Below are 27900 nucleotides of genomic sequence, written 5' to 3'. Positions count from 1 at the left end.
GATAAAAATCATGGCTTGGTCATGTTTGAAATCTTGACATGGTCATGATTAATATCCTGACCGGCCAGGATTGATTTACAATGGAACATATAGAACATGACATGGGGGTCCCCTATGGCTTTCCATATGACTTGGCCAAGATAGGTTGGTCATGTTATATGATGACCACGGCCAAGATAGGATGGCCATGTTATCAATCCTGACTTGGCCAAGATAGCATGGCCATGTTATAAATCTTGACTTGCCCAAGATAGGTTGGTCATGTTATCAATCCTGACTTGGTCAAGATGATAAAAATCATGGCTTGGTCATGTTTGAAATCTTGACATGGTCATGATTAATATCCTGACCGGCCAGGATTGATTTACAATGGAACATATAGAACATGACATGGGGGTCCCCTATGGCTTTCCATAGATATCATCCAAAATTATCGTTTTGTATATTACTTTCTTTCATATACAGTGTACAATGAGCAGATTATCATGTTTTTAATTCTTTCGATTAATTTGAAATGTAAAATCTTTTTAGCTATAAAAATAACTTTTCTTCCTCCTTGAGTTGTTACTAGCAATGTACATGTAATAGTGTACTATATGTAGTACGTATCTTTACACTAATGTTAAACTCTTTAATTATTTCTGCTCGCCTCCAAGAATCTTTAGGGTTATCTGAGGAGACGACCATTTGATTCTGAGAAGGGCAGGTTTTGAAAATATTTAATATGTCCTCGAAAATGTTGAAAATAAATAATCTGTCCTCAACTAGGAAGATAATTTTTCCTTGCCTGGTGTAACCACTCATCACCCTCCTCCACGTAACGAAATAAAGATTTGAAGTTTGGCATATTTCCCTTTTCTTTTTTTTTTTAGGTCACCTGAGTCACTCTCTGGAACCGCTGAACCAACTTTTGTATATAGCATCAATGGACAAAGAGGGACAACATTGTGAATTTCAAGGTCCGTGCCCCTAGGTCTAAGGGATGCAGCTAAAACCATTAATGGAATCTTCAAAAATCTTCTTCATTATAATTCCAGATATACAATTATATGATTTATATTTGTAATAAGCCTTGAGTCCTGTACCGAAATTGTGAAATTCAACTCCCTGGGTTTGGTGCTAGGACTGGCCTTATTGAACATGAAGTGAAATGAATAATTCTTTAAAAAGTCTCCTTCTTTCCCTCCTGTATATTAAACAGACAACCTTAATGCATGGTCATGATGAACAAAGTTGCCTATATACGTAAAATTTGAAATTCATTGCCCAAGGATTCAGGTGTTGGTGGAGCTTTATTGACCACGTAGTGAAAATCAATTAATTCTTTGAAAATCTTTTTCTGCTCCAGGGTATTAAGCAAATTAAGTGCATGGTTATTATGAGCAAGAGTGCCTCATCCGAAATTTAGAAATTCTAGAATAGTCTGAGACTGTCATTCCGGTACTGGGACAGGGCTGTATTGATCATATGGTGAAATGCATAAATTCTTTGAAAATCTCTGCTTCTAGATATTCAGCAGATAAAATAATTGCATAGTTACATGTATAAATAGCAAGGGTGCCCCTTACAAAATTGTGAAATTCATGGCAATTTAGGGGGGGGGGGGGCACAACGATACATTTTCATTTGAGGAGGGGTGTACTATCAACTACCAAAATTCCTTGACAAGAAAAAAAGGTCATCAGACGTTATTTTTGAGGGGGCATAAGCATATCAATAGCAGATGCGTTTTCCATAGTATTCTATCTCCCGTCCCCAGGTTCCTAAGGCCATGAACTAAGTTCATATCTTCATCTATCAGTTTATTTTGTTTTAATATTTAATTATTACCCCCCCCCCCTTTAAAAGGGATGGACTTGACAAGGACGGACCTCAGCTTCGCAAAAGGTGTTCTTAGCCATATTGTTCTAGTACTCTTGACTTGAAATTCATAATTATATTAGTATTAATATTATTTGATTTATTTCTTTGCAGAAGACGAAGCAGGAGCAACGTCAAAATGTTCAAGGTTTACAAAACCTAAATTACCCTGCAAGTAAAAAATTTCAACACTTTTCATTAAATACCTAAAATTTTTATATTCATTCAATTTGGTTATAAATTTACGGGATGAGATTATCTTGCTTTTGATTAGAGAAAACAGACCATTGCATAACACTTAGAATAATAGATACAGATAAGGAAATACAATCTTCCTTTCTAGAACACCAGAGAAAAGACGATCGAATGCTCTAAAGGTTCACAAGTTTATTTCTCACATCATAAGGTAACACTAGCTTTTGAACTTTTTGCAGAAGATTTAAACCAAGAATCTTTCTCACATTTAAAATGACGATTTTCTCCAATGAAGGCGGAGAACATGCAATTCTCCGTAAACGGTCATGTGTATCAGGATTATTGAGGAGGGCCACGGGTGTTCTGTCGGACGGAGTCATACTTAGCATGTAATCATGCTGAGAGAGATTATATCCATATTGTACCAGTAAATCCACAATATCCCACTGTAAGAGATCAACAGCTAATTCAAAGGGGTCATATAGACGCCTCTCTCGTCTCCCGTAGGAAACCAAGGCCGGAGGGTCAACTTTAGCGTTGTGTTCCAACAGCAGTCGTACCGTATTCTGATCTCTGTTTCCAGTTGCAGCAATCAACGGGGTAATACCAGACGAGACTGTGAAAGAAAAAAAAAATGATATTTTTAGAATAACGAGAAAATATTACCTATACATGTAAACATGTTGTAATTATCTGATCATGAGGGAAAATCCAGGGAGAGAAATATAAATGGAGAACTGAATAACAGCATAGGGTTTTCATGTCCCATTTACACAGTACTGTACAGTAATCTACATTGTATCCAATGCTATAAGAATGCCTGATGACTTTGGATCCTCGATCGCTCTAGAAAAATCCTACAGATCTTGTAAAGAAAGAAGGTGAACTCTCACCCAACGAAATAAAATTTGAAAATTCGATATTATTCGTAATATTTTAGTTCATATCCATCCTTCTCTAGATAGCTTGAATAATATACATGTAAATTTACCTTGTAATAGTTTGGTTACACAATATTTCAGATCATGGAAGGTCAGGGATATACACATGTAACATGCCAACCAAAATTTCAGAACAAGGATTCTTGTCGATCATATACGATTTATATTTTACTCCAAGTGGACGGGGAAAAAATCTTGGGTAAACATACCCAAAAATACATTTTATCTATTTATATGTGTTATAGAATTACATCTATATCCAACATTTACTGCACATCAATTTAGTCCGTTCTCTCACTTAGAAAATCTAACACTTATACCTTCTGTATCTTTTAAAGAAGTCATTTACATTTTCTTATTATACCTCTACTGATTTTTTCCTATGTAAAATTAAATTGTTAGATGTGAACAATTCCCTACAAATCGCTTTGATTGCAATAGTTGAACTGTAAGTGAGCTAATCCCTGCTTCGAAAGCTAATTTCCGGTTTCTTATGCAAAATTTGTATGTGGCAATTGATTGTCATGTACAAATTCTGCATAATAAATATCAAAAACTGTGTATAGGACATTTGAATAAATTAAAAAATTACAAAATTACACTCAATGTTAGGATCTGCCCCACAAGCAAGAAAATACTCCACAAATTTAGCAGATTTCAGCAAAGTAGAAACCATGAGAGGGTTACTGTTCTCGCTCGTATTCGAGTTCAGGTTAGCACCCATTTGGATTAAAAGTGTCATGACTTCTATAACGTCATCTCCAACCACATCACAGGAGGGGCGAACCGATGACGAAATTAAATTAGTTAACGGTGTATGGCCACCTTTATCTTCCGTATTGACATCTGCTCCAGCCCTCAACAATAGAGGTACGACGTCCAAATGCCGCTTTGTCAGTGAAATCTGAAAAGGGAAAAATGAAGTGAAAAACGCTACTTTCTTCAATTTAATTTATCAGCTGTGTTTGGGAACGCCAAAGTATAACCTGCATGTTGTAGAACATTACTCGGTAAATTTAAGACTTTGAAGCCATACTAAAAAAATACCGCTAAACACGGATAAGATATATTTCAGAGTGCTCAAATTATCGATTCTCCTAAATAATAAGTAGATATATATACATGTACATGCATATGTTTTAAAAGAAGTTAAGATTTACCTTCATCACCTAAGTATTGCCTACTACCTAATTTATGATATGATATACCTCAATATGAAGCATGAATTTATACCTGAAGTGCCGTCCTATAATCTAATGCATCTTTGGAATCTACAACAGCACCTTGTTTAATAAGAATTTTAGCTATAGTCTCTCTTTTTGTCAGCTTTGGTATCTGACAAACAGAAATCAACGGAGTCACACCTTGTACTGTCCCCTTATTAATATCGGCATTGCATCTTATCAATAAATTCAAAATAGCCACATTATCTGACTCTATAGCAAAATGAAGTGGTGACTTGCCGGATTTATCAGGGAAATTCACGGAAGACGGACATTCCGATATCAAATATTCCACGACATCTTCCTGTTGGCAAATGATACTGTGGATCAAGGGTGACATCCCCCATGTGTCATGTGATAACACGTCCGCTCCAGCTTCAACGAGTGCTCGAGTGGTATGCAAATTTCCTTTTTCACAACTCAAATGAAGAATTGTGAAAGAAACGTACGGAGTTCCGGTGTATCTTTCATTAGGATTAGCACCGTCTTGTAATAAGTGTCTGAGCTTGCTTAAGTCATTATTATCCACGGCGTGATATAACGATGCAGTTATGTCCTCTTCCATTATTGTCACCTATGGTACGTAAATATAGCATTTCTCAGAAAAATTACAAAAATGATTAAAATTAATATTTTTGATCTGAATAAAAAAGCTGAAAATTTCGTAGATATTTTTATCTGTATGTTGTTGCTATCTTGTATTTCAGGTCCTTATTTATTTATAAATAACTTTAAAAATGTATCCGGTACTATCAACATCTTCGCAACTATCAAAACAAAAAAGGTATAAATAAAGATGCACTTGTACACATGTAGTACTATGTTGCCCCTCGAAAAAGTTGAATAGAAATGCAGAAAGTTAATATTCTGGACCGCCGAGGTAAATATGTCAAATTCATCAAACTTATATTTCATACATAATACGCTACTTTAGGTTATAATAGATAAATAATTGAAAATACATATACCTCACACGTTGTTTACAATCCAACAGAGAAAGATCTATAGAAACACATGTGTCTTATCAACGCGAATAGTAATGAAAACAATATGATCAGACTTTTGTTATGAAACATACGCAATTTTATTCTGTGTTTCTTGTAATGGGAATTGGTAAATAAAAAGTTTGGTTTAATGTCAAAATTGATTTAGCATCTGGGAGGTTAATATATACATTTACAAGTGTTGGGATGCTCTTCTGATATCCGGAAGTTGATGAACATTAATATTTCCGGTCAAAACGTGTCATGGGGTAAAGAAGAATCAGTTGGATTTTAAGGAGGATCTGGTGTAAATGTTGCATACTGGATACCCCCTTTTTATGAAAAAAAAATTGGCATAAGCTAGGCTAAACAATCAATTGTAAAAATGCGAACAATGAAGGACAATCAAGAGAGGAATGTATTGAAAGTTAGCCAGGTTTCTTACTATTTTGGTAGTACCTATCGGGTCTCTCGAGTTTGATGCAGAGAGCATATCTATAAACATAGTATACTATTGAACACCAAAGCCGTATGTATGAGTAATGTATAGAGCAGCACATTGAAAATACATGTATACCCGACACACATTGTTTTCAATCCAACAGAGAAAGATAGAAACACATGCTCAACGTATATATATATATATATATATATATATATATATATATATATATATATATATATATATATATATATATATATATATATATATATGAATGCAAGCTCTATAGAAAAAAAATCATATTTTTTCCCTTTTGAAGTGGAAAATATGAATAAGATTTAAAGCACTTTATGAATTCAAACAAATTCAAATTACTGTTTGTTACTCTCAAAATATCATCGATAAGAAACCGGAAAAAATAGTTTGATAGTTTTATTTCATTATTTTGATAAATGCATGATACAATTATACATATACAGCAATGTTAAGGTTCATAAACCCTCTTCTCACTCATATAAAATGTTTCTTTAACTTCTACGACTTTCCAAAAGAAATGTATTTTTTAAGTAAAATACAAACAATTATAGCATTGCTTGCGGGGCAAAATTGGACAAAAAGACACTTCGACTCGACAAGATTATAAAGGAATTATAGACATTTATGTCATTAAGAGTTATCTTTCTTATCAGATATCGATGAACCTTAATTCAAACTTGCTAAATATTGCCTCAAATTAATACTTTCACGTACATGTTTGGAAATGACGTGATATTAGCCTGAAAAAAAAAAAAAAAAAAATAACAGACATACAATCGGACTCTATATACATGCATCTATATTCGACGATAATTGTATAGTATGTGTATTCAAGAAAATTCATGTTCCCTTGAAACTCAATGTTTATGTTCAAAACTGAAATTACATGTGTAAGTCCTAGCAACATAAATGCAGTATATTTTTTACTTGTAAGTATTGAGGGTATTACAATTATATTACGTTTTCACTGAAGAACACGCAGTCAGGCTTTGCACAAGAATAAGCGTTTTAATCATATGAAAGCATTATTTTAAATTAGAAAAAGAGCATAACATTACAAAAACATATACAATGATTGAATCATGTATTTTTTCATGGACTGTAACTGCTCCAGCCTTTCTCATTAGTGGTATATTGGGTGGGGATTGTGGGGGGGGGGGGGGTATTTTCTTGAATTCTACAATTATTCATGATTGTTGATGTCCACACATTTAATACCCAAATAATGAATTATAATCAGGATTGTAAGCAAGTTATTTACTCAATAAGATATGAGAGTATCCAGAAATTAAATAACTGACATAAAAAGAATTTGAGAGATTGAGAAAAATGTCACAAATTTTCCAAAAATAATAATGCCATTTTTAAAGAAGCAGGCAATGGAAGATCTTTCACCTTTTCAGATATTTCATACTTCAAGATATGTCTAATTTTCAAAACAACAATTTTCTGGAGAGAGAAAGGCGAACTCGCCAATGTTTGCAGTTTAGTCAAAACAGAGAGGTGGTCGCGGAGGGATTCGGGCGCTGTTTCTGAGTAAAGGGAATCTTGTAAGTATTTGTGCTGAGAGAGACTATAACCATAATGAATCAATATATCCACAATGTCCCACTGCAAAAGATCGACAGCTAACTCAAACGGGTCAAACAGACGTTCTTCCTGTCTTCTCCGGCATACCATGGCTTTTGCACTCACATCTGCATTATGTCGCAACAAGAGGCGTGTTGTGTTTAAGTCTCTGTTACCCACAGCAGCCAATAAAGGTGATATTCCAGAAACAACTGAAAGAGATTTATAATTCTTATATGTTATCCAAAAAAATCATTGGAAAAAAATTTAAAAAACAGAGCAAGAATACTAACAACATCAGCAACGACGAATAACCTGCTATTTGTGAAATTACTGAATTAACATTTTAAAAAATCTAAAACAATTTTGCTTACATTTAACATTTGGATTTGCTCCGCAACCCAAGAAATATTCTACGAGTGTGGCAGACTTCAGTAAAGTTGAGACCATGAGTGGGTTACTGTATTCGCATTTGTTTGTATTTAATTCGGCTCCCTTTTGCTGCAGAAGAACAATAATTGTCATGACGTCATCACCTACGGGTGGATCCAGACACGTGGCGCGGATTGAAGAAGCCATGAGATTTGTGAGGGGCGTACTTCCACCCTTGTCTAAACTATTAGAATCCGCACCAGCAGACAACAATACAGATACTATATCTGTGTGTCTTTTTGTTACAGCAAACTAAAATAATTAAAAAGGAAATGAATCTGAATTTATCCTGTTACTTGATGAAACAAAGTAATATTTCCCAAATCAAACACTACAATCTTAATTGTAATTGGGGGATTGCCGGTGGTGGTAATCATTATTAATGGTTGGCATCCCCCCAAAAATATAATTATGTTTTAAAAAGAAGCACAGAAATTATTAGCTGCAATAATGTAGCCCTCTCCGATTTCTTTTTCTTTTTTTTTTTTTGGGGGGGGGGGGGGAGAGAGAGAGGGCTACAACTCCTTAGGATCTCCGTAATGGTGCAAGTGCGGGAGTGATTCACTACCGCACAGATTTCGGCTCAAATTATCAGTAAGTGGGTATTTTATTAACAAATCTTACCTGAACTCATAAATGTAGTTATGCAAGATATGAATTGATCCAAAAATATACAGAACAATTGGTATATCGGTTATTTTTCGTGTATGTCGACATCACAACTTAAATTTATCCGCCATGTTTACTGACCTTCATCGATTTGATTTTGGGACAACCAATGAGAATTCGGGATCTAGGGGAGCGGATCGTTTAGGATTTCTCTTATTTTAAGTATAAATATCACTGTTAATGAAAAAAATTCCCATGGAATGCTTTTGTTTATCGATGTTTAGTGATATCATACAACATAAACATTTATCAACACCGATATTTACTTTATCAAGTGATTCTAAATTTCAAGCGCAAGTCTCAGTACATCACGCGAGAACTGGCATGGCTGCTGAGGAGAACAACTGGTAAACATGCAGATTTATTTTACTTGGTTTTCGCGTATAAAGGGTTATGACGTTGATAGTGAATAAAAATTCCGTCTCATTGGAAGTAAGCTGAATGCAAAAACAATTTATTTTGCCTGCAGTCGCCCGTATCTAAAAAATATATTTGCACCATTACGGAGATGCAGTGGAATTGTAGCCCTCTCCTGAAAATATCAGATTAAAAAAGTCGGAGAGGGCTACATTATTGCAGCTAAGAAATTATTGCTGTAACGTTGATTGTGTGATGAATTTGGTTTTATTTTCTAATAATTTCTGTACCTGAAGTGCAGTTCTGTAATCTAAAAAGTCTTTTAAATCCACGAGGGCTCCTTCCTCTATAAGGATTCGAACCATGTCCTCTCTGTTTGATAGTTTCGGCGTTATACATGCAAACATAAGCGGCGTTATGCCATACATCGTGCTCCTATTAATATCTGCTCCCCACTTAATGAGCAATTCAAAAATGTCCACATTGTCTGATTCTATCGCAAAATGAAGAGGTGACTTATCGAATTTGTCCGGTTGGTTTACTAGCTGAGGACAAACTGTTAACAAGTATTCGACTACGTCTTTATATTGAGAAATGATGCTATGGATGAAAGGTGTCATGGCCCATACGTCACGCGATTGAACATTTGCACCAGCTTCCACGAGTACTTTGGCGGCTTCTAAATGTCCTTTTCCACAACACAAGTGGAGGATCGTAAAAGACAACGCAGGACTGTCATTATAATTCTCATTAGGATCCGCACCTTCCTGAATTAAATGACGAAGTTTTGTTACGTCATTCTTGTCCACAGCATGGTATAAGGCAGCTGCGATATCGTCTGTCATCATTGAAGACCTTACTGTAAGAATAAAACCAAATTAAAAAATATACCCATTTTTTAGGTAAGATATTATTTATACAATGATTTAAAAAAAAAAATCACTAACAAAGCTTATCCAACTGAGAAAGTATTTAGTTCCATATATTAATAGAATTTTCAAGTTTTCAGTGTAGTTTTTTTAACTCATACATCGTACATTCTAAGGTTTGGAGGAGGGATATACAAATTTTAATCATTTATAACAAACATAAACATTTTTAAAGAATGTCTAAAACGGTAAAAGTTTCAGTGAAATATTAGAGTAAGAAAGATGGAGGCTTCAATTAAAATCTTTTAAGTCTATGTTTAAGGATATACATGTATAACACAAACTTTTTTTTTCAGAAATCAGCGATGTCTATAATAGATTTACATGTATGTTCAATGACATATAGATAACTTGAATAATGTTTGCCAGAGTCACCTTAGAAATTTGTAAGATTTTGTATTATTGTCAATGATAAAAAAATGCAAAATCCGTAGAATTATACAGAAAATGGCACAAAGTCTCAAATTTGAACACCAAAGAATACTTTCAATTTCTTTATATTTCAGGAATTTATTATCTGTGCCATATCTATTCAAAATCAATCAAAAAATATATACCAATCCAGCATCAATATTTTGTTTGTGTTATTTATCCTTAAATTTCTGAGACTTTTCCTTACCTTATTTACAAACTTTACACAACCATTATGATTTTCTCACAGACGGGGGGAACTTGTGAGGGAATCTATTTTTATTTTGTTTACGTTCCACACACATCGCAGATACATTTGTCGAAGCGCCAAGAACACGCACGTGTATTACTCTGTAGAACACTTGCATAACAACACTGTCCGAGTGGATGTGAAGATTGGAATTATACCATTACATGTACAGTGTAGTAGATTCTTCCTGGTGATCATAATAAATCAACTATCCATATATACTGTATGTACACAAAAAGAAACTAAAAAACACACTTCATAGATTATTTTATTTAGATATATATATTAAGCAAGATACAAATTACATATTTATAAATTCGATAAGCCAAATCATTAAACTGAACTGTTGTCATCCCGCTAGGCATATTAAATCTCTTTGTAAAGACGTTGGTAATGGTAACATTCCAACTTTATTATGGAGATCCTTCCTCAGATATGTCCGAATAGCTATTGACGTAATCTTAAATAAGGAAAGTGGTTCAGAGGCCATCTGCTGTAATGACGTCAGTACTGTTTGGTTTTGTTGAAGAGGAAGGGGGATATCCTTAGTATTAAAGGAGTCGGCTAGATAGGGGTACTTTGATAAATTAAAACCATATGCATACAAAAGTTCCACGACATCAAAACAGCCAAGGTGTACAGCCAGTTCGTAAGGATTAAAGTAGAATTCTTCTCTACGCTTTATCACTCTTCCCTGAAGATAAAGGGGACTGTTGTACTCCAATAGAGTTTTAATTGATGGAATGTCACGGTTACCGACAGCTGCTAAAAGTGGGTAAACCCCAGAAGCAACTGAAAATAGAAAAGAACGAAGTCTTCTTTAGATTCCTCTATTTTAAAGCGAAGAGAAAAGTTGGTTTTAAATGCAAAAAATTTAGTAGAGTTACCCTTATATTTTTTTTAATTATTAGTTTTACATTTACCTAATTGGAGGAGATATAGTCCATTTATTTTAAAAAAATGTATTGGCCCTATTTGTAATAATTTCAAATACATGCATAAATATGGCCTATAGTCATGTCATGGTCATTAAATAATGAGAGAAATTCATGATGCACGGGCTACAACTCGTATCTTTAACTGGGATGAATAGAAATATACATGTATGTTATTGCCGATGACCAATATAGGCATTTCATGTATTGATCTTCACTAAAGACCATGTTTTTTCTTTCAAAGTCGTTTATTAATGATCAGGATCAGAAATCAGTTCTATGCTGAGTTTGGTATTGCTTAATAAGCCTTTGTGCACGTCCTAAATCGGTCTCAAATTCATAACATTGGGCAATGAAATTAAAAAAAAAAAGCCAGTTCAATCCAATTTATATGTTGACCATTGTACTGAATCAAGACGGACATATCAACAGGGTCATGTAGTGGTGTCATTTGTGTAACTGGAGAAGGGGTCCACTTTTTTTTTTTTTTTTTTTTTTTTTTTTAAATTGAGTTACTTAGTGATTCAAACAGCAATAACTTACAGCGAATACCCGGATCAGCTCCATGTTCTAAGAAAAATCGAACCAAGAACTCGCACTTTAAAAGCGACGCCACCATTAATGGGCAGCATTCCTCACAGGTCGTCATATTGAGGTCACTTCCGGCTTGAAGTAACATCACGATGATTGACATGCAGTCGTCCGTTTGGATTGATCCGTCGGATCGGACACATTGTCGGATCACATTTGTCATTGGTGTCCTTCCTGCCCCATCAAGGGTGTTGGTGTCAGAGCCGACGTCCAACAGAATCTGAACGGCTATAATTTTCAACTTAAGAGCGGCATACTGGAAAATAAATAAAATATGGAGTATCAAAAGATTATTTTGAAATCAGGACAAGAAAACTTTATAGTTTCGTATGTTATGAAACAAATTTTGCGATTTTCTAAATGTGTAAATAAATGATCAAAGCATTTTACTCGATACAAATTCGTGTTTTCCTCCCCATACTTGTAATGCGGTGCGTTTGGCGGCCACGTCTCGAAGGTTGACCAAAGCCCCATGATCGATCAGCAGTCGCATCATCTCTATATCGTTCTGTAGATCTGACGTAGAACACAACAACATCAATGGCGTTATTCCTTTCATTGTCCCTACATTAACATCAGCGCCATGACGGATAAGTAGATCTACGATAGATACAGAATCTGACTCTATAGCATAATGTAGAGGAGCTTTCCCATATTTATCACACATATTAACTACATCCGGATTACGTGTGATAAGAAATTCCACAATTTCTGAAAACTGTGGCATTATGGCGTGTATCAGTGGCGACATCCGCCATTTGTCTCGCGACAAAATGTCCGCTCCTCTGTCAACCAAGATTCGTGCGGACTCAAGGTGCCCCTTTCCACAGCAGACGTGCAGAATGGAACTGGAGCTGATATTTTCCATGTCGTAATAATACTCGTTTGCATTTGCTCCGTTGTTCAATAGTTCCTCAACTTTGACGGGATCATTTTTACAAACAGCATAGTAAAGTTCAGCAGATATATCCTCCATAACTTACTAATAAATAATCTTCAAATTCCAACAGAACACATATTATATTCCGCATAAGTTTTGCAAGAAACTGAGCAGCACGGAAGCGAGGAAGAATTTCCGATAAGCCGTTGTAAATGCAAGGGGATTGTATCAAAAGAGAAAAAATACTCCCGTGCTTTAAAATATTTCTATATGTTACTTTAACAGATTTATTATTGCATTGCAAAGATTATATACCATAAATAAGAAAGTATTTCTGCTCATGAAGAAATATTAATTTACTCTTATATTGATTTAAATGATCGCTTTGTTTAGACATATTTTGTTGTATGACACAAAAGGATTAAAACATCTTATTTTACAATTCTTCTCCATGTTGAAAAATCTTTTCTTTTAATTCATAACCTTAATTTGTAAAACTGAGTGGTATCGACTGAAAAAAAAATCAGTGTGCGAAGAGTTAAATTGACCTATAAATTAAAATATAATAATTTACAAGAAATATTTAACTCTTGAGAAAATTATGTAAGTTATAAACAGGGAACTTATCAATTATATTCCATCGAATACATGAAGAATTATTGTAGCATGCGTGAAAATTATGGATTACCCGTGAACACATGTCACCTTTAAAGTTTTTTCTTCTTTTGTCACTCACATCTGTTCCACAGTACCACGTATATGTCCAATCATTGATTACGTCGCCACGTTCAAAAGAAACAGTAAATTTGTAAAAATAAAGTATGTAAAAATCTGGATTTGATTTGATTATGATTCGGCGGAAAGCCAAGGAGTACAGTGGTTCCAGTCTAGAACTAGGTGGTGCGGCAGATCTCACAAAACATGTCCCCATGAAGAAACTTAAATCTATGAAAGCCGTGAAATACATTATTTTAATTATGTTGGGGTTTATCCTACATGCTGGATACAGGTTTCTTACAAAGGTATGACTATTACAATGGTACGTCTCTATCAAAAAGGTACTTGTCTATGTAATACAATGATATGTGTCTATCTATTAAAAAGAAACGTGTCTATTACAAAGGTACATTTATGTCTATCACAATAGTACTTATCTATTACAAAGATGCATGTCTATTACAAAGTTATATAGTTTATATCTATTACAGACACGTAGTATCGGGGGGGGGGGGCAGCCCCCTTCCCCCACTTTTTTTCCAAACATTACCTTTTACCGTTGAAAATATTCATTATAAGGCTTGTTCCTCCCCCCCCCCTCCCCCCACACTTTTTGTTGCAGTATAGTCAAAACACGGTAATGTTTTACTGTATGAATAAAAACTGGTCATAAAAGAAGTTGGAACCCCCCCCCCCCCTTCCATGAAATAGGATTTTAGAGCTTGACAAGTTTTCTTTTCTTCTTCTTTTTTTTTGCTTGTCAAAGTTTTTTCAGGTAAGTTGCAAAATGCTAATGTCTTTCTATTCTCTAAAAACTGCAAATTAAGGAAATGTTCCCTTTTTATCCATGTAAAAGCAGGCCCGTAGCAACGGTTTCAAGGGGGGGGGGCTTCCCAAAATAATCTGATAAGAAAAAAACTCATACAATGTCCAAATCCTGGAATTTGCCAGTGAGCGACCTTACAACAACCCCCTACCACCCTGCGTGCTGAACAGTGTCCATCGGTTTTGCACATACTGAATGAGTGAGAACACAAAATTTAGAATATGACAAAATTCATGTTCTGTTTCTGTGTATATTATCACATTAATCCAGTATATAATATCAGGACAAAACACTGATAAACATAATGGACAGACTTTATTGAAAGTATACATGAGTAATAGAATTTCCTGAAAGTAATAAATGAATAATTTTGGAAAAACTATTTTCAAAACCTTAATATTTACTCTTTTTGTAATATATTTTTCAGCCGAACTCACAGGGAGACATAATCGATATCTCTCCTGACGACATTGTAAATAGTGAAGCCCCCAGTAACAATGATTGGGAAGACGAGAAAAATCCATTTATTGAAGAATTAGAGCAAGAGTCAAAGGTCAGAGAGAAATTAGGTGATCATGCAAAGCAAGTTTTTGACAGTCATAGGACAAAGAATACTGTAAGTGTAAAAATTGAAAAAGACTCGGATAAACACAATATAGTAAAAACTGATGAACATATGAAAAAGCAAAACAAACCAACAGAGAAAGCGGGAAAACAGCCTCCCGATAGTTACCATCTTAACAAGCAAATCAAAGACAACATTGTAGAAAAGAAATTCAACCCTAGGAATGACAATGAGAGGAAAGATTTAAAAAAAGAAATGGAAATAGAGAACCAGATAGCAAAATTAATGGACGACAATCAGGATTCCCAAAAATTGGACCAAATGCCAGTGGAAGACTATAAAGATCCGGAAAAACCAATCCAGAAAGACCCGGAAGTACAACAGGAATTCCATCAAAAAGCTGAACAGATAGCCCAAGTAGTGAACAGTAATATTCAGAGTTTTGTTCTGTCTGAGGGACATCACACTCACGACATTCCCGCCCTCGTCACCGCTGTCTCGCAGCAGACATTGAGCCAGATTGAACATCTCGTAACCTCCATTCAGTACTTTTATCCAAAGGAGGATATTTATGTGTTTGATCTGGATCTTAATGATGACCAACGATTAAAGGTAAAAGAATATAATAATAAAGGCAGTAAGTAGATATTTTCGCATATTCTAGAAGGTAATAAATAGAAAAATAATATTCTTTCAGTTAAACTTAAAGAATTTGTTATTATATAAAGTTTGTTGAGTTACTAGTGGTTTTTTTTTTAATTTGTACACAAGATATTGTTTTGCAATTGGTCAGGAAAATGTTACTTATCCTGGTCTCTGCATATCATGGAATCATTCCTAGCACTCATACGTCTACGTGTTCTGTAAATTCTACTTTCTTTTTGTAGGATGCCAAACTGTATAATTGAATGCACATTAACTTCACCTGTTTTTATATTAATTCTTATAAAGTAGAATTTATTCAAAAATTTCCACCAGAGAATAAATGAAAGTCTTGCTGTGGTCCACATTTCGATATATCGACGACGGTTTATTAATCAACAATAATCATTTTCATTCAGATTTCAACTCGATATACTTGTATTCCAGTGAACTCAAAATAAAAGACACAATAGAAACTGCCACATGTATCTCATACTTGGATATTTTACAGCTGATTATAGACGTTAATGTCTAACTAACAACTAAACAATATATATGACAATCGGGATGGCTTCAATATCCCCTTTTAATGTAGTAATATTCAACAGTCAACTGCATATCGATACTCAAGAGCATGTTCTGAGTATAGGGTCAATTTTTAAACCGAGACAGGCTGCTGACATTTAATTTGATGTTACAGGGTTTTCAACTACCTCGTTTAAAGGTAGCGTTTGACAATTCTATGGTCATTATAATGACTTTGTTTGAATGAAAAACATATTTTTGAGTCGTACTATAACTGACGTGTTTCACACCAATTGTTAGGCCATGGTTTTTTATACCGTTTGCCTACGACTGACTACGAGAGGGCTCACAGCGGGTGTGATCTGTCGATAGGGGATGCTTACTCCTTCCAGGCACCTGATCCCACCTCTGTTGTTTTCAGGGGTCTGTGTTTATGCACTGTTCACGATTCGTATTCCGTCTGGAATTTTTAGTTTGATCACTGTTCTTTATCTTCACCTTTTTCATGTGTTGGTTAAATGATTAAATTTAGAACATTATATGAAAAGTACTAATCTTTTAGCGCGTTTTGTAAAATAAGAAATAAGGCATACAAATGTCTGTCGCATTTACTACTTCATTACTATTACTGTCACTGAGAATACATGTATTCTTGACAGTTTATCCAGTTATTGACAAAAATGTAAACTTTTTATTTGAGCCAGAGCTTAAGTTAGAACCAGATTTTTTTTATCATCGTCACATCAACTCTTTGTAAAAGTTGCAATATAGAAGTCTTGTTTCAGGTGTCCCTTACTTTATGTAAATTACCTAATGAAATGCTTTCTTTTACGCAGTTGTACGGCCCAGGTACCATACAATAATTTTGCTTCTCGTTTAGGTGTGCGAGAAAAATCTTACCTCGTTAACTGTTAAACAAATAAAAGAACAAATATGCGATATTTTTATACGAATATTAGTTTATATATATAGTTTCTTTTCAATTGATTTGTTACAGTTGTCCTCATTCTGCAATGTGCGCATGCGCGGTTTCTGGTTGAATCTTTTCCCCAGCTTTATCCATGACTTATCGAATTTTTACTGGAGACCATTAATTATCCAGGTAATAATGTCTCTTCAATCTGATAAGTATTTATATATTTTCTAATATCATAAAAAATACTTAGGTTACTTACAAGCAGATGCACATTTCCCCCATAAACATATTGTTAAAGAGAGTGTATTAGACTAAGCGTTAATGAAGATCTAAATATCGATTTACTTTATATGTAATGATAAACTACCCTGTACATTTCTGTAATATTATTGATATTTTACTTCTTGATTAGTAACTAATTGATAACAAGAGTAAAAATTTTAAGGGCAAACCACTCCTTTTTCGAATGATTTAAGATTGCTTTGATCAAATGTCTTTTTAAAAAAAACATTTTCAGACAGCCTTAGCGGAATTTGGACACATAGCATGGATAAATCCGGGATTCAAAGTTAGTTCCATGGCGTTCAATGATCTCGTGCACAAATCTGAAGAGCCTGGGATCTTAGTCATAGGACAAAACGCAGATTACTCTACATTTGCTGTGACACACCCCAAAATGTACAAATATTTAACAGTGGATAGGAGAGAGTTATTCAAGTCTCCACATATTGAGATGAGGGCAATGATAATTCATAATACAGATGAAGTGATGAACAACTTTATGAAGCTTCTAACGGCGTGTGCAGTTGAGGAACAGTGCCTGAGTCCTCCTGGGGCTGCATCTAAGTGCAGGTTTGATGTGACAGGACGGGAGTATGCTGATTGTCATCGTTATGACGAGTCAGCTGTCAATATTATTCTGAAAAATTGGCTTGGACATAAATCCGCCACATATATGGTGAAGAGTAATTTCTTGCAGCCCATCAATAAGTATGACAGAGCCAATCCAAAGATATGCAGAACTTGAAATCAACTATATAGTGAATATGTTTAAATAACTGAACAACATGCATACGAGTCAGGCTGCTCAACTGAGGAGTCACATTTCTCTTTATGTTAAAGAAGTATCAGTAGTAATTACGGCCATTAGACTTTAAGGCCATGATTTTGCCAATTTATATCAAATTATATTGATTGTTCATATCAGCATTACAAACTAAAGCATTAATGTTTTGAGCCAATCTAATCAAGACATTGCAGAGAAGAGAGATTCACGACAACTTTGGAATTTTTTACAGATTGTAAAAGACAAAACATGTAGCTCATCATTCTAACCTGAAAGTTGAATTAAAATCAATATGAAGTCATAGTCTATATGATGCAGATGGTTACGTTCATCCCAGCAGCTGAGATGTACGAGTAAACCATATAGTAAAATACATTAAGTTATCGTATAGGAACTAACAGTACACCCCTGTCCTCTTTAAATAATTCTTAGAGTTTCTTTTTTTATAAATATATTTCGATGCCATTTCTAACTGAAATTTTCCAGATGTGGTTTGTTTTTCAAAATAATATTTATACCCCATACTTTTACAAAACTATCCCGAAATCAAACGATATTTCCTAAAGTAAAAGTTCATTATTACCACAACATACAAGAACACAAAACGAGAGTCACATGAAAAACGTTTTTTTCTGCATGAAGAAACAAAGCGACGGCATTTCTGTTTTGGTCTACTGATTTTCTGCTGATACATGTACCTCGAGTGTTAATAAAACGTAATCAGGTCCTAGTATTTTTCTATAAACAAAGGCTGGGGAGGGGATCCAAAATAGATCCTCGAATAGTTTAAGAGCAAAACAAACAGGTGATCAGGCAATAAATATTTATTAAGCAGTATAATGAGGACAATTCGACGCAGATCTTCATTTGTAACACAGCTGGGTAGGATCAACTCATACCACTCTGTTGGATATGTTCCCAATACCATCAATATCACATTGCACAATATCGCCTCTCTGCAAAATTGTTATCAGAGTGTTAAGGTCATTAATTTAAATGAACTGTCTTGTTAATATAACCTCAAACTATAATGATATTAACAATGACGAATTAAGTTTGATAATAAATGAAAAAAAAAATTAAATATAGAAATTACATAAGGATGATCTTTCTTTGTTTTACATTTTCACTAAGTAGGTAAAGATGATGCTTGACGAAGGTGATTAATTTTGTGGAGAAAGCATTTGCCTAATCTGGTCGTTAAAGAGATTAGTACAACTATTTTGAAACATATTACTTTCCAAAACACGTTAGAATACAAACACACCAATACAAACAGGACTGAGTTGTCCCTTTCATATCCGAAAACAACTATATTGTCTGAGAAGACGGGTAAAACTTTGCCTCAGTTTTTCCCCTTTTGTCCCTCGCTTTCATGGAAAGAGGGGGATATAGATTTTGGTTTGTCTTTCCGTCCGTCTGTCTGTATGTCATACTGTCTGTTTCCAGACGATATCTCAAAAGCCTTTGAGCTTTTGCAATGAAAATTTATATCATAACGTTCTATGGCCTAAAAAAGACCCCTATTGATTTTGAGGTAAAAACGTCAAAGTCATAAATTGATACATTCTGTCTGTGTGTAACACTTTCGTTTCTGGGTAATATCTTAAGAACCTTTGAGATTTTGAACTAAAATTGTGTATACCACAACTCTTAATGGCTTAAAGAAGACCTCTATTGATTTTGACATCAAAAGATCCAAGGTAAAGGTCAGAAATCAATACATTGCAAATAACAGTTTCCAGATGATAACTTAGTTTTCATTGAGCTTTTTTCAATAAAATTTAATATCACAACTTCCTATGGCCTAAAGAAGACTTCTATTGATTTTTAGGTCAAAAGTCAAGGTCATAACTTCATACACTCTCTTCTTGTTAAACACTTTTGCTTCGGGACAATATCTTAGAAGCCATTGAGATTTTGCAACGAAACTTTATATTACAACTTCTAATGGCCTAAAAAAGACCTCTATTTTTTTTTTTTTTTTTTTTTTGAAATCAAAAGTTAAAAGGTCAAGTTCAAAAATACATACATTACAAATAACAATTTCCAGATGATTGGGTTTTCTTTAGCTTCTTTCAATAGAATTTTTTATTATAACTCCATATGGCCTTAAAAAGACCACTATTGATTTTGAGTTCAAAAGGTCAAAATTCGTACAATGCAAAAAAAGGCTTCTAGGTAATAACTTTCCTTGAGCTTTTTCAATGAAATATTTAGCTGCAGAACTGTAGCTCTCCGGAAAAAAAAAATTGACAGACCGGAGACCTACAGTGCTACCCATAGAAAAAACTGTATATTTATTGCGCACAAAAAGTTGCGCTCGGTTCTGGATTTATTTCTCCAAATTCTTAACTCAACTGCAAAAAAGCTCGATTTCAAAAGATTCCTTAGACCTCTGTCAACTACTCTTGCAGTTGACATCTTTACGAAGCGCTTTGGCCGAATTGTCTAGCCATCCAAAATGGCCGTAATAACAAGCGAAATTGTGGATGGTCTTAATTTCAGGCCCAGGAGGGCTATTAACAACGGTTACAGGAAATGTTTTGATGTGGGAATAGTGCAAAAATGTGTTAGGAACACGCGGTCAGTAATATTTAGAAATCGCAGATTAAAAATGCGGAGAAATAAATCGAGAAACAGCGCACTTTTTCGTGCGCAATAAATATACAGTTTTTTTTCTATGCGTGGCACTGTAGCTCTCCGGTCTGTCAATTTTTTTTTCGGAGAGCTACAGTTCTGCAGCTATGAAATATTATAACTCCTGTTGACTTTCAGAAGACCCTTTTGATTCTTAGGTCAAAAGGTCAAATTGAAAAATTGATGTCTTGCATAGAATGGTTTCCTGATGATAAATCGAGTTCTCTTTGAGCTTTTGCAATCAAATTTTGTACCTTTAGTCCATATGACGTAAAAAGACTCTTATTGATTTTGAGGTCAAAGACCAAGGTAAGAAATTTAAATATTGCACACATAGATCAGATGATAACTTAAGTTCTCTGTAAGGTTTTGTAATGAAACTCAAAGTAATAAATTTCTTTAACCTAAAAAAGACCCTATTGACTTTAAGGTCAAAAGATGAAAGGTCAGCGTTGACCTTTATTATTTCTTCATCTGCATATTTTTTTTTCATTTTTCCTCTCTTTTTTTCCTTAAGCGGGGGGGGGGGGCACATTTTCTGAATAAGCATGTTCCTATATGAATTATGCCATACCCATTGCCTTGTCATCTCAAACGAATTTTTCAACATTTAATAATATTTTGGACCAGTAGTTTAGCTCCAACACTGGCTTCGCGGCAACAATCTCACCAAAGAATGTAAAGTTCTTCCTACCGGTATATAAAGAGAAGGGGGGGGGGGTTGCATTTTATATCTGGTACAAATAACATTGAGGATTATTTGATTATTTAAATCCAGTAGCAACTGAAAGCATTCAATCAGATGTAAGTATCATTAAACTGACTGACCAAAAGCTATCATTTATTTAATTGAAAATCCATGGAAATGAGATTCGTTTGTTGCAGCTAAGAGATTTTTTGATTGGAGCTTATACAAGCTAAATATTCTAAATGCTGTAAAATCGTGGTGATTATTCTTGATTAATGATTACAGTAAAACACGTTTAAAGCGAACACGCATATAATGAATTGACGCTTATAGCGAACCGTGACTTTAAAATATATTGTGAACTTAATGGATATATAACAAATTACGTTAGAACGAAGCAAAATCGTCCGTTCCTGGCACTTCGCTATAAGTGGTTTTTTTTTGTACATTGTAAGACGTAGGTTCTGACCTTTAGGAATTCTGGGGGATTTCTAGTAAAACCCACACCAGGGGGCGTTCCTGTCAACACAACATCTCCAGGCTTCAGCGTGATGAATCTTAAATGAGACATATAAACTGGTATATATACATGTACACTTCAGTTTATGTTTATGATACCTTATCAGCTACTTATTCGGTAATCTTGCTTTTAATCCTAAAATACAGGGAAATACCAGGGTATCAAGGAGAAACTTTTTTCTTTGATGCTTATTTTAGGTAGTAAATTTGTTTTAAAATTGCATAAATGTAACATATTTTACAAGACCAAAAATGACGCCGAATTTTTATCACTTACAACACAACTTATATTAAATTAACCATTTCAGAAACTTTCCTCTAGTTGTTCCTGAGAATATTGGAGAATATTTGTCGGTACCTTGAAATATGTGCGATTATTGCAGCTGACTTGTGTACAAGTTGATTTGTGTTGCTATTCTGTTTGATTATTCCGTTTACTTTGCATCTTATCCCAAGATTATGAGGATCTGTAATTAACCAAGAATAGCGAAATCACGGAACTTGTTTTTACAAAAGTAACTTTCATTTGCTTACCCAATAAGGGAGGCAGAGGGAACTTTTGATTTGATTGGTTGGTATCATTCAATCATTAGTAACTCTCGTGTTCATCACCTGTATCAGTCATTAGCACCTTAGATCACTTTTTGCGTACATAATAAGTTTTCTGCCAAATCAACGCGTTTTTAGCTCACCTGAGCCAAAGGCTCAAGTGAGCTTTTCTGATCAAAATTTGTCTGTTGTCTGTCGTCGTTGTTGTTGTAAACTTTTCACATTTTCATCTTCTTCTCAAGAACCACTGAGCCAATTTCAACCAAACTTGCCACAAAGTATCCTTGGGTAAAGGGGATTCAAGTTTATTCAAATGAAGGGCCACGCCTTCTTCCAAGGGGAGATAATTAAGAATTTGTGAAAAATTAATGGCATCATTAAAAAATCTTCTTCTCAGGAACCACTGTGCTTGAAAATATGAAACTTATGAGGATGCATCCTCAGGTAGTGTAGATTCAAGTTTGTTCAAATCATGACCCCTGGGGGTCGGGTGGGGCCACAATGGGCGATCAAAGATTTACATATGAATATATAGGAAAAATCTTTAAAAATCTTCTTCTCAAGAACAGCAAAGCCATGATTGGTCATATTTACATGGTAGCATCCTCAGATAGTGTAGATTCAAGTTTATTCAAATCGTGACCCCCGGGGCTCGGGTGGGGCCACAATGGGCGATCAAAGTTTTACATAGGAATATATAGGAAACATCTTTAAAAATCTTCTTCTCAAGAACAGCAAAGCCATGATTGGTCATATTTACAAGGAAGCATCCTCAGATAGTGTAGATTCAAGTTTGTTCAAATCATGACCCCCGGGGGTCGGGTGGGGCCACAATGGGCGATCAAAGTTTTACATAGGAATATATAGGAAAAAATCTTTAAAAATCTTCTTCTCAAGAACAGCAAAGCCATGATTAGTCATATTTATATGGTAGCATCCTCTGGTAGTGTAGATTCAAGTTTGTTCAAATCATGACCCCCAGGGGTAGGGTGGGGCCACAATGGGCAATCAAAGTTTTACATAGGAATATACAGGAAAAATCTTTAAAAATCTTCTTCTCAAGAACAGCAAAGCCATGATTGGTCATATTTATATGGTAGCATCCTCAGATAGTGTAAATTTAAGTTTGTTCAAATCATGACCCCCAGGGGTAGGGTGGGGCCACAATGGGCAATCAAAGTTTTACATAGGAATATATAGGAAAAATCTTTAAAAATCTTCTACTCAAGAACAGCAAAGCCATGATTGGTCATATCTACATGGAAGCATCCTCAGATAGTGTACATTTAAATTTGTTCAACTCATGACCCCCGGGGGTCGGGTGGGGCCACAATGGGCGATCAAAGTTTTACATATGAATATATAGGGAAAATCTTTAAAAATCTTCTTCTCAAGAACAGCAAAGCCATGATTGGTCATATTTACAAGGAAGCATCCTCAGATAGTGTAGATTCAAATTCGTTCAAATCATGACCCCCGGGGATAGGGTGGGGCCACAATGGGTGATCAAAATTTTACCTAGGAACACGTAGTAAAAATCTTTTAAAAAAACTATTTCTTAAGAACAGCAAAGCCATGATATGCATATTCATATTCATATGGAAACATTCTTAGATAGTGTACATTCAAGTTTGTTCAAACATGACCCCTGGGGGTCGGGTGGGGCCACAATGGGTGATCAAAGTTTTACATAGGAATACATAGGTTAAATCTTTAAAAATCTTCTACTCAAGAAAAGCAAAGCCATGATTGGTCATATTTAAATGGAACATCCTCAGCTTATGTAGATTCAAATTTGTTCAATTTATGAACCCCCCCCCCCCCCACTCCCCCACTTTTATATTTAAACTTTTCAACCTTTCAAGACTGAACTGATTTCTGCTTTATTCTAGCCATAGTGCTCAGGTGAGCTATGTGGCCCCTGGGCCTCTTGTTTAAAATTAGTCTCAGTCTCGTTACATGAAATGAGATTTTATTATTAAGCTTATAAAGTTTACATACCTTACTCTACGAAAACGAGGAATCAAACGCTTTCTCATACATTTTGATACATCATAAACAAAAGGTGGAGTTCTTTAATTGCAAATTTTAAAAATATGGTTCTTGATTTGCAGCAAAGGAAAAATTCATTTTGGGCAGAGGTTACGCATAAAAAAATTAAATATACCTGACTCAAAACATTGACCTTATGTCCAAAATAAATATACATGTACATGTCATGCAACTTTATTTTCAGAATTTAACCATTTGACAACACGTGCCTTATACGTAAACAATCCTTTAACCATGTTTAACAATGTAGGTACAGTCTAGGAAAAGGCTTACCGCCTATTTCATCTTTTGTAACTATGGCGGGACCCAAGGGACAAAACCCATCCATGGCTTTACCAAGCAGCACTTGTCCGCCATTTTTTCCAATCTGCCAATCTCGGGCAGAAGCATCGAGTGCTACCGTGAAACCAAAGATATGTTCCATAGCACTACTTTCCTATAAAAAAGTCAACGTACAGATCTAATTATGAAAGGATCCGTGAAAATTGACATTATTTGATACTAAAGGCGTAATTTAGTTGAGTAATCGCCCACACAGTAAATGAAAATACCTATTTTGACACATTATAAGTTAAGTGACCACAAGAAAAGGATTGTCCTTGTTATTTACCTGATATTAATTAATAAAAAAAAATGGCACTTCGTTATCTTATTTTCGCAGGAATTCAATTTCTTAAGGAGGGATTCTTCTCTGGTTTCTGACTAATTAAATGAAATACTCAAAGTATATTTGCTTACAAGTCTTTTATATTTAGATGTTAAGGATTTTAAAGATCATATTTTTCTTTCTTTTTGATATTATCATCTGGTAGACCTTTTGTTGTATTAACTTTTTATGTAAAAAGAAAAAGATTAAATCTTTTAAAGGAAAAATAAGTATTACATGATTGGCAACAATAATTTCTGATTCTTAATGACACGGAAAAGATTATGACCTTGACCTTTTAATGAAACGGGCAAATATAATGTAATTGATGTCATTACTTGGTGATATTGTCTTCTTGAATCTGTGAAAATTTCATTAATTTTTAAATATGATAAACACGAGAAGGATGTCTTGTTACACGTGTAGGCTATGTTTCCTTTATCACCAAGTTTCTCAAGCTCACAGAACATCTATTAATTTATCTCACTATCTGGAGGAACATTTTGACATGAATTAAAGGGGGGGGGGTAATCAGGCAATTAAAAATTAAAGTACATGTAATAACAAATTCTGTTATTACATAATACTACATTATACGAATAGATGTATAGGCAATCTTTTTTGGCCGAGAGACAAATTAAAATCAATTTGTACAAAGTTATATACGCACTTGAAAAAAATGAATAATTAATCACTGAATGAAGAAATTTAAAGCGGTAAGCGTATACGCTAAACACATTATGCCATTTATGTTATTATGGGTCTTCATCAGAGCGCTACCTATGATCTGTTTCAAAAATATCAGGTGGGATGAGGTGCCATGGAGGAGTGAGCATCCCCTGCCGACCAGTCACATCTACCATGTGCTCCTTCTCATGATCGAAAAAATCCTTAGACAATTCAGTGTGTAAATAATGGCCTAACAATCAGTATGTAAAACGTTAGTCAGCATTTGACTCAATGATAGGTTGTATTTGATGACAAGGTCATTGTATCGACCTTAAAACTTGCGAAATGATGACTTCAAACGAGACTGTTCATATCCTTGTTTCATCAACTTGTTTGTCAAAAGCTTGCCTCGTTTTAGAAATTGTTCATACGTAGAGCATGCTCTTGCATATCGAATCAACTTGCGAAATGATGACTTCAAACAAGACTGTTGATATCCTTGTTTCATCAACTTGTTTGTCAAAAGCTTGCCTCGTTTTAGAAATTGTTCATACCTATAGCATGCTCTTGCGTATCGAATCAACTGGGAGATAAAAACCCCATATGCAGGTGAAAAAGGGTATATTGCTACATAAGTAAGGGAAGCTTACGATTGAAAAATTGAATCATCACGTTTATCATAAAGCTTTGTTGTTAAACAATGCATTGAAAATGTTCTTAAAGAAAGTTCAAAATTAAATTTGAGCTAATATTAAAGCTACTGTAGAACCTGATATTTAGATATAAAGCAGCTAACAGTTCACAAAAGTCTTGATCTACTACAACAAGTAAGTTTTTAAACCATTGTCTTAGCTTCGCCAAATCAGCATAATAGGATGTAATACCTTGACATGTCGGGCTTCTTTTCCGATAACAAATGCTAGTTCCGCTTCCCAGTCTAGTTTCTGTTGATAAAAAAAAAGTCATTAAAAGGCATTTATGTCATTATAGTAATATGTAAAATTCTTACACATCAAATTTGTTGGTGTTATGCCAACATAATTTGCAGAAAATACCTGTGTTTCTCTAGGATATTCTAAATTATCTGTCGGTCCTATGATACTGGATGGAAACTTATTGAAAACCACGGGTTCCGCGGGGACGGGGGCGTTCTGTTCCTCGCAGTGATCCCGGTAATTCATCCCAACACACAGGACCTTCTCTGGGTTAGAAATCGGTGCCACTATCTTTACAGAATCTCGTGCAAGAACACATTTTCTTTTGTCAACCAAGCTAAAATATTTAGGATTTGAGATTAAAAATAATGTCATATTAATTTATATGATAGATATACAAGTATAACTCAGACAAGGCGACTTAAGCTGTTTATAATGGTAAAAACTTTTTTATCAAAATATTGTAATTGAGTGTCCCCTCCCAAATTGATTTACCTGAACACTCTGGAGTCATATTCCTGCTACAGAACTTTGCCAATAATGTAGTTTGAATAAGGACGTTATGGAACCGATTAAAATACCTACATATATGCGTATTTTACAAATATCTTACAGTAGGAAAGAAATCTTTTTTTTAAAAAAAAATTACAAGTCAAAGCAAGGCAAAAACAATGAAGACATTTGAAGGTAAAGATTAAGAATAATAAATTTAACCTACTTTTGGGCGGATCTTATGTTTTCCTCTCCTCCTTCTATAAAACTTCGTAAATCTGAGGGGATTTTTGAATCCCCTGCATGTAAATCTACGATATCCCCACCATCCCTTAACTCCACCCCCACACTTATGCCTTCGTTCCTTAAAAACTGAACAAATCGCATTTAGAACGTCGACTTAACAGCGTCCTATATATTAAGACAATAGATATGGAGCATCAAAATGGCAAAAAATCAACGATTCTGGCCTTTTTGGATAATGATTTTATTTCTTAATATTTAATCGAGATAATTTTCTCAACAGCCAATAAATAGATAGTAGTACAATTCTATTGTCACATAGCTAAGGAACTCAGTCCAAGGTAATATCTTCAGACGTGTGCTGGCTGGTACCGAAGTGTAATCTGCTCTTCTAAGTGCTACTGCTTTTGTAGATGATTAAAAATGTCACATGATATATATATATATATATATATATATATATATATATATATATATATATATATATATATATATATATATATATAT

General features: G+C 34.5%; 5 protein-coding genes across 5 annotated transcripts; 1 reads left to right on the top strand and 4 right to left on the bottom strand.

Annotated features, from left to right (window-relative positions):
* Positions 1–2227: 2227 nt before the first annotated feature.
* LOC133201080 (ankyrin-3-like) lies at positions 2228–4789 on the bottom strand. Its single transcript, XM_061336882.1, has 3 exons — positions 4230–4789; positions 3597–3900; positions 2228–2671 (listed from the first exon to the last, which is right to left on the bottom strand). The coding sequence occupies exons 1-3, from the start codon at positions 4782–4784 to the stop codon at positions 2232–2234; spliced, it is 1299 nt and encodes a 432-aa protein (XP_061192866.1). The 5' UTR covers positions 4785–4789; the 3' UTR covers positions 2228–2231.
* A 1897-nt stretch (positions 4790–6686) lies between these two features.
* LOC133201079 (serine/threonine-protein phosphatase 6 regulatory ankyrin repeat subunit C-like) lies at positions 6687–10309 on the bottom strand. The gene is made up of 4 exons (XM_061336881.1): positions 10256–10309; positions 8998–9566; positions 7624–7933; positions 6687–7461 (listed from the first exon to the last, which is right to left on the bottom strand). Exons 2-4 carry the CDS (start codon positions 9553–9555, stop codon positions 7013–7015), a joined length of 1317 nt encoding a protein of 438 aa, XP_061192865.1. The 5' UTR covers positions 9556–9566; positions 10256–10309; the 3' UTR covers positions 6687–7012.
* Positions 10310–10547: 238 nt separating this feature from the next.
* Positions 10548–12890, bottom strand: LOC133201078 (poly [ADP-ribose] polymerase tankyrase-1-like). The gene is made up of 3 exons (XM_061336880.1): positions 12245–12890; positions 11776–12079; positions 10548–11089 (listed from the first exon to the last, which is right to left on the bottom strand). The coding sequence occupies exons 1-3, from the start codon at positions 12797–12799 to the stop codon at positions 10647–10649; spliced, it is 1302 nt and encodes a 433-aa protein (XP_061192864.1). The 5' UTR covers positions 12800–12890; the 3' UTR covers positions 10548–10646.
* Positions 12891–13400: 510 nt separating this feature from the next.
* LOC133201181 (uncharacterized) lies at positions 13401–18263 on the top strand. The gene is made up of 4 exons (XM_061336968.1): positions 13401–13725; positions 14674–15423; positions 16976–17080; positions 17412–18263. The coding sequence occupies exons 1-4, from the start codon at positions 13552–13554 to the stop codon at positions 17919–17921; spliced, it is 1539 nt and encodes a 512-aa protein (XP_061192952.1). The 5' UTR covers positions 13401–13551; the 3' UTR covers positions 17922–18263.
* Positions 18264–18769: 506 nt separating this feature from the next.
* Positions 18770–27547, bottom strand: LOC133201182 (fumarylacetoacetate hydrolase domain-containing protein 2-like). Its single transcript, XM_061336969.1, has 7 exons — positions 27377–27547; positions 26779–26995; positions 26608–26667; positions 24682–24844; positions 22166–22274; positions 21758–21845; positions 18770–18916 (listed from the first exon to the last, which is right to left on the bottom strand). The coding sequence occupies exons 1-7, from the start codon at positions 27535–27537 to the stop codon at positions 18854–18856; spliced, it is 861 nt and encodes a 286-aa protein (XP_061192953.1). The 5' UTR covers positions 27538–27547; the 3' UTR covers positions 18770–18853.
* Between the last annotated feature and the right edge of the window lie 353 nt (positions 27548–27900).

The sequence above is a fragment of the Saccostrea echinata genome, unplaced genomic scaffold (genome assembly GCF_033153115.1).
Source record: "Saccostrea echinata isolate AGI-Se365-2 ecotype Australia unplaced genomic scaffold, CSIRO_AGI_Sech_v1 ptg000042l, whole genome shotgun sequence".
Classification (NCBI taxonomy): domain Eukaryota; kingdom Metazoa; phylum Mollusca; class Bivalvia; order Ostreida; family Ostreidae; genus Saccostrea; species Saccostrea echinata.
Note: the sequence above shows the minus strand (reverse complement) of the source record. Positions and strands in the feature narration are given on the sequence as shown.